The following is a 7320-nucleotide window of genomic DNA, read 5'->3' as shown; positions in this document are numbered from 1 at the left end:
AACATTTGATACAAATCTTGATCCCTCCACAAAGCAGAATATAGTGAATTGGGAGGAATGGATGACTAGGACCACTCCAATTAAAAGAAAAAACAAAGATGGCTCTGTATCCGAGGTTGAGATGAGGACCACAGTCCTTGACAAAAGGTGTGGTAGCAATGAGAAGTTGGTTGAGCTCGTCTGTCAAGACCTACCCTGCTTTAAAATCCATATCTACAATATAGGACACCAATTTGAAAAAATGAACACACTAAAGAAGAACCTGTCAAATAATGAAACAGTCATTCATATTGACTACAGTGAGAACTACAGTTGTAAATACAGTAGAGAAGTGAAGGATACACACTATTCTGGGGGCCACCAACAAATCTCCATGCACACGGGTGTGAGGTATTTGAGTCGTGGAAGAGTAGAATGCTTTTGCACCATATCATCTTGTCTCAGACATGATGCTACTGCAACATGGGCTCACTTAGAGCCAATCCTAAAAAAGATGAGGAGGGAGTGTCCTGAGGTGACAGTCGTCCACTTCTTGTCAGATGGCCCAACATCCCAATATCGAAATAAAACAAACTTCTATCTTGCGTCGACAATCCCATTCATGATGGGATTCCAACATGTGACTTGGAATTTCAGTGAGGCGTCACATGGGAAAGGTGCTCCCGACGGAGTGGGAGGAGCCCTGAAAAACCTTGCCGACCGCATTGTTGCCTATGGCACCAATATTCCAGATGTAGATACATTACACCAACAGCTGGATGCCCAGTCCTCGGTGCATATCCTCAAAATAACAGAGGATGACATAAACAGAAGCAGCGAGTTGGTTCCACCAACCCTGAAGGCATTACCTGGAACCATGAAAATCCATCAGGTAAAGTGAAGGAAAGAAAGAAAATGAAATATTATAAAGTTGAAACAGTATTTTAAAGGTGCTCTAAGCGATGCCACACATTTTTAGCCTGAAACATTTTATGTCACTTACTCCACATCACCTAACCAACTGCTAGCTGGCCAGCCCAGACTCCAAAAACGGCAACAAAAACAACCTATGCAAACCTAGCCCATAAAAACATAACAAACTGTTCCAGCAAATCACAGAAGAGAGGCGCATTTAGGAGAGTTTCAATTGCGAGCTAGCTCTCTATTTTGTTTGAAAGTCAACAGAAGTGACGTTACCCGGCATCGCTTAGAGCACCTTTAAGTAAACGGACAATATCTTCTGTCTTCAGCTGATGTCATCCAGTCCAGGGGAGGTGAAGACCAGGGAGCTTTCCTGTTTTTGTGATGGAGCTTGTGAATGTTACGGTCTAAGGGAATTTAGCTTCAGGGGAAAGGAAAACGTGCCAGAAAAGAAAGTTGTTGGAGACACCATTGAAGTTGCACAAAATGAAATAAGTGAAGACACCATTGAAGTGGGGACATGGGTCTTGGTGCAGTATGATGGGGATTTATTCCCAGGCACTGTCACTCAGGTGTGTAAAATCTGAACCCAGCAAAGGAAGGTATTGTTATATTAGTCCAGCACAATGTAATTTATTAAAATGCACTCTTTTATGCTTTCTCCAGATTTCAAATGGCCAATATGAAGTTGACACAATGACTGCTATTGGAGAGAACAAGTTTTACATTCCAACTGTGAAGTTTCCAGGTGATAAAGTGTGGTACTTCCAAGATGATATCAAGGCCATCATCCCCAAGCCGCTACCAATCACATCTTCTGCTAGGCATTTCTGTGTCTTGCCAGAAATTTGGAATAAACACAGCAAGAAAAGTCCTTCTAAAATATGAAGAAACTGTCAGTTTACTTGCCATAGTCTGTTACACAGTTATGGGATAGGCCTTTCCCTATTTCCCAAGCTCAGTGGTACCGGTGTCACACTGTTTTGATGTTGGTTTGTTTGTTTGTTCTATGAAATTAGTGTGACCTAATGTTTGTTTACGTTAATGGGCACATTTTGGTTATGAATTGATGGAAAATGGGATACCAATGTACTTTAAATTTGTAAAACGTAAGTGGCTTTAAGCACTGTTTAAAATGTAAAAAAAAAATCTGACTATTAAAGGAATAAGCTATACATTTGGACAAGATTCAGCAGGGTTTTTGTTCTTATTCTCATTTCCGAAATATCAGTCTCATCTCTGAAATATCTGTCTCATTACCGAAATGAATGTTTATTTTTAAAAAAATCAACTGTTAGAAAACAGCATTCATTTCCATTTTCAAAATTAGATTATTCCAAGTATTCTTCCTTCACCTCTGCCACATTTTTCTGTTTAAAGTTGTGAGTTTTTACTTAGATATTGTAAAATACAAGTTGCAAATCACTCATCATATTGCGGTAATGAGACAAATGAGAGAAATTCTAAAAATATGTTATATTTAACAATAACTTTAAAAAAATGTTTTATGTTGACCTTGGTATTAATGTTAATGATCCATTTAAAAAAATGCATAAAGAATTATATTTCTATGTTATATTTCATGTAATGATCTATTGCGGTAATGAGAAGTTCTGATGGACTTAGTCTTGAAAATATAAATAAATATATATTAAAAAGCCTAATATTGTGAGAAAAGTAATATTTACAACACCTTTACACTTTAATTCAGATGTCTCAAAAGGAAATTTATTCATACATATCTTTTGAAAAATTATATGTCAGAAATCTTTCAGTTGACGGTTTCGTGAGAATCACCCATATATATAATATATAATAATATTCAAAATGTTGAAAACTATTTCGGCATAGCCTATAAAGCAGTTTAATTAAATGGAATGTTAGTTGTAAACAAACAAGCTACTTGGTGAAGCTTGGCCTCACAGATGCGCTCGTGCCTTAGATGGCAGGAAAAATCTTCATGATATAGGCCTATTAACTGACCACCCGATTCACGTTGGCTGGGGGGAAGGGGGGCCATCAGACATTTGTGCCCAGTTAATCCGGCCCTGCCCCCAACAAATCACACCTTCCCACCTCTGACAGCTTAAAAGAAGTCAAGAGGACTCTTTACTCACAGACCTATTCACAAACCTGCGGCATTATGCCGTGTTTTGAAATCCTATGCAGCTACAGTAGCTTCCAATCGTGAGGAAGCAATTTTGCATTGTAGGCATAACTAACATGCAATAACGCCGCCAACAACAACCAAAACTAGGCTAATCATTGTCAACATGTAAATTAAATGTAACATTATTGTGAATCAAATTAAAATGTTCTCTTTTGCAAACGTAGGCATAGTAACAGAATTATTTAATAATGTTACAACGATACTACATCAATCCGTATGTTTCATTAGGCTACTAGGCTGTTTTGCCTTGATTCATTTAGGCTAGGCCTTTTTATTCAGGGCCGTATTCACAAAGAATTTTAAGGCTAAAAGTAGCTCCTAACTGGCGAATTTAGGAGCAACTCCTAAAAATAATGGGCGTTTCACTCCTAACTTTAGGACTCCTAATTTCTTCACAAAAAGTAATTCAAGAAGCATTTTAGACCTAAAAGTAGCACCTAAGTCTGGGACAGCTTAAGTCGAGAGGACTCCTAACTCACTACCCAGAGGAAAGAAAATGTTAAAATGAGAGCTCCTCTCTTTCTCAGTTGTTTCTCCTAGACAATAATGAGATCACAGTGATATAAAAATGAGATTATTGCTTTTGTCTCCCGCTTCTCAGGTTTGTCTCTGGAGCAAAAGAGTTAAGTTATCTCAGTGTAGACTCCCTTTAATCTACAAATGAGATCTCATCAATATTTTAAATAATGCTCAGTGTTGTCTAATTTATACATCTCGTATTTTACTCAGGCTGATCTGATCTTGTAACCCAGGTAAACTAGGAAGTAGCGTTGCTGCGGTCGAGGGATCGAGAAATAGGCAAGTCAGCATCTGCAGTCATGAATAACTTACCAGTCAACATTTCTTTTGCAATTAATAGAATCTGTAGCATGCAAATCAAACCAGCTATTAGCCTAACTGAAATAAAACCATGATATATCTAGGTATGGTGAAGGGTATGTGATGTGGGGCTATCTACTGTATCTATCTTTTAATTACAAAGGCCAAGGGAACTTTATCAGGATGCATAGTATCCTGAGTCCATTCAATAACTGGCCTTTAAAAATAAAAATATGCCTGCCTCTATGGGATTTTAACATAGGGGGTTCCTTACTTATGCCTCCTGTATTTTAAGGAATAACATTTATTAATTTACGATACCTGGTTCATTCACAAAGAATATTGGTGTGTTTAAAGGTTGGATTTTTTCCTAATTTTTTAATTGAGGCATTAAGATAAATTTCCAACAGATTATTGTATTCCTCTTTTAGTCATTTCAGCCTGGTTGTCTTACCTTATGCACAGTTGATGGTTTTATAAAGACACCCCTACACCAATAATAGACTGTAGACTGTCACACAATGGTAAGTGGAACATTGGCCACAGCTTGTAACAACTTCATTTTTTACCATTCTTTGCGTAGGGATGTGTACACAAGGATGTGTAACCTTGTGTAAGGTTAACTTGGGAATTACAACAGAAAGGAACACGTTTCAGCTAGTCAAAATCAATGACTGGAACTGTCAGTTTCAGAGCTATTATTACCACACTGATAGATTGATTTTGCATTTTATTTGCAGCCTACGTTATGCACTGTGGAACGCTCTGCGGATGGACAGCTGTGGAATCCACAAAGGTCAAAGAGGCTTTTGTTACGAGGAGTTTCCAAAACATCCATGAAGCTGGGGTAATTTTCTCTTATTTTAAATTATTTCCAATTGTGGTGAGCATTATTGGTGGGCTTTTTATAAAGGGTAGGCCTCTATTGCACTAAAAGTATTCAACTTTTATACAGTTAACGTCAAACTGTGTCGCTACGAAAGTTACAAAATCACATTGTCATAGAAATGATAGAGGCGAAATTTTAAGATATTTTACAGATGGGCTGAACATACATCAAAAGTAAAAAAAAAATGACATGGCCAAAATGATTAACTCACCAACAATATTTGTTGTATGGTGTATACTGTATTTTCTGTATTTTGTTTTTGTTCTTGACAATTGTCAGTGTCTCGAGTGATCAGAGCTAAATGTTTTGGGCTAATTTAGATGTAATATTGAGTCATTGTCTTTGATTTACCGGATTGACCCTAAAGAACTTCTACTTGTTTACAAATCACTTAAAGGACAAATCCGGTATGAATTGATCCATAGCTCTTGTTGGAAATCACTGTGTGCTGTTCATAGGAAAAAGAAAATGTGGCACAGCCAATTCTGAGTTATGGACAGGGAAGTATAGCCCAGAGCCGTATAGAAGTACTTTTGGTATTCCTGACCTAATGCAGGGGAGCCGCGGGGTCTTAAAAGTCTTTAAACGGTCTTAAATGTCATGTTCCTTAATTAAGGTCTGAAAAAGTCTTAAAATTCCGTTGCCGAAGTCTTAATGTTTTAAACGAAGGTCTTAAATGTTAATTCTACTAGCCTGCAAGCAAGGAGAAATGGGGGAAAAAACAACAACAATGTGAAAATTCAACAGGGGGTTGCGTAACGTCAGAGATCGTCTAATTTAGTGTTGCACGGTGCACCGATACTACAAAAGTGTCGCAATAGCTATTAGCAGTTGTCACAATACCTAATTTTATTAGTATCAATACTTTTAAAGGAGAATTCCGGTGTGATATTGACCTAAAGTGTGTTGAAACATGATACCGAGTGTGAACGTATGTTTCATAGCCCATCTCAGCTTGTCCCCTGCACTCCAAAATCTGGCGCTAGTTAGCCGATGCTACCAACAGCTTTTTCAATGGTGGTGCTTCGGCATCGGGACAAGCACTCAATTACACCTAGGCCTACACACCACATTAAAATTTGCCTAGGTATAATAGTTTAAAAATAAATATTAAGTATTCAAATGACTAAATATGTTTAGCAATTAAGCAGATTAATAGTAATTATGCAGATTAAAAAATACTATACATTAACCCAGTGGGCATTTGATGTCAATTCAACATCAATATGACATCAAACATCGACGTCAAAATTACGTCAAGAAACAGGTCTAGAATGAAAGTTGTATCAACGTCAATGTACTGATGTCAATTTGACGTCAAGATTTTGACCTCCGCGATGTCGTTTTGATGTTATTTTGACATCATACTTTATTAGTATTTGATGTCAATTCAACATTTATTTGACGTCAAGATGTTGATGTCGTTTTGATGCTATTCTGATATCATTCAATGTCAAGCTTTGATGTCAATTCGACATTTATTTGACATCATGATGTCATGATGTCGATGTCATTTTGATGCTATTCTGATATCATTAATGTCAAGCTTTGATGTCAATTTGACATTTATTTGACATCAAGATGTCATGACGTTGATGTCGTTTTGATGCTATTCTGATATCATTCAATGTCAAGCTTTGATGTCGATTCAACATTTATTTGACATCAAGATGTCATTTCAATGTCAAGCTTTGTTGCCATTTGATGTCAAATCTACATCTATTTGATGTCAAGATGTTGATGTCGTTTTGCTCAATATCAAGCTTCGATGTCAATTAAACATAAATGCGACAAACATTGATGTCAAAATTACATCAATATTTATTGACATATATTTTGATATAATTTCAATGTCAAGAATCATCTAAATGTACAATGACTGACAACATACAAACATATATGTGCAAATTATTTAATTTATGTAAAACTTACAGAAATTAGAACATACATCATGTATTGAAGTGGTGCAGTGGTTTCAAAATGTATCAACGCACAAAATTCCAATTCCTATAGGGCATAGCTAATGTACATATGAAAGTTGTTTGTTTTTACCCATAGAAACCACCAAAAAAAAGTAAAGCAGAACGATATTCAACTTTATTGTCATTTGTGCAGAAGTACAAAGACAACAAAATGCAGTTTGTGTCTAACCAGAAGTGCAAAAAAGCAGAAAAGTGCAATGTGATATACAAAGAGTATAGACAGGTGGTGCATAGACTGGACAAGACAGTGCAGTGTAGACAGTACTATACAGTTGGTTTATAGAAGGTGGTTTAGAGGAATATCAATTAAATATGTGCAGTGTATTAGTAGTTATCTTATAAGAACAGAATAAATATGGCTACATATGAACAATATGAACATATGAACAATGTATGACAACATGTACAGATATGTGCAATGTAGTAACATGTAATGGAATGTAGGAGAAAATTGAGAGATCCAGTTGAATGGAGAGAGACAGAGAAAAGGTTCCTTTTAACAAGGTTCATACACATTTTCTATTTCAAAATCCCATACTTTTTCCATCCTTTAATTTACA

The 7320-nt window shown here is 36.5% G+C and overlaps 1 protein-coding gene across 1 annotated transcript; it reads left to right on the top strand.

Moving 5' to 3' along the window:
* Positions 1 to 216: 216 nt before the first annotated feature.
* LOC125289715 lies at positions 217 to 1974 on the top strand. Its single transcript, XM_048236689.1, has 3 exons — positions 217 to 871; positions 1230 to 1472; positions 1567 to 1974. The coding sequence occupies exons 1-3, from the start codon at positions 242 to 244 to the stop codon at positions 1786 to 1788; spliced, it is 1095 nt and encodes a 364-aa protein (XP_048092646.1). The 5' UTR covers positions 217 to 241; the 3' UTR covers positions 1789 to 1974.
* The last annotated feature ends 5346 nt before the right edge of the window (positions 1975 to 7320 follow it).

Source organism: Alosa alosa, chromosome 24, assembly GCF_017589495.1.
Source record: "Alosa alosa isolate M-15738 ecotype Scorff River chromosome 24, AALO_Geno_1.1, whole genome shotgun sequence".
NCBI lineage: Eukaryota > Metazoa > Chordata > Actinopteri > Clupeiformes > Clupeidae > Alosa > Alosa alosa.
Note: the sequence above shows the minus strand (reverse complement) of the source record. Positions and strands in the feature narration are given on the sequence as shown.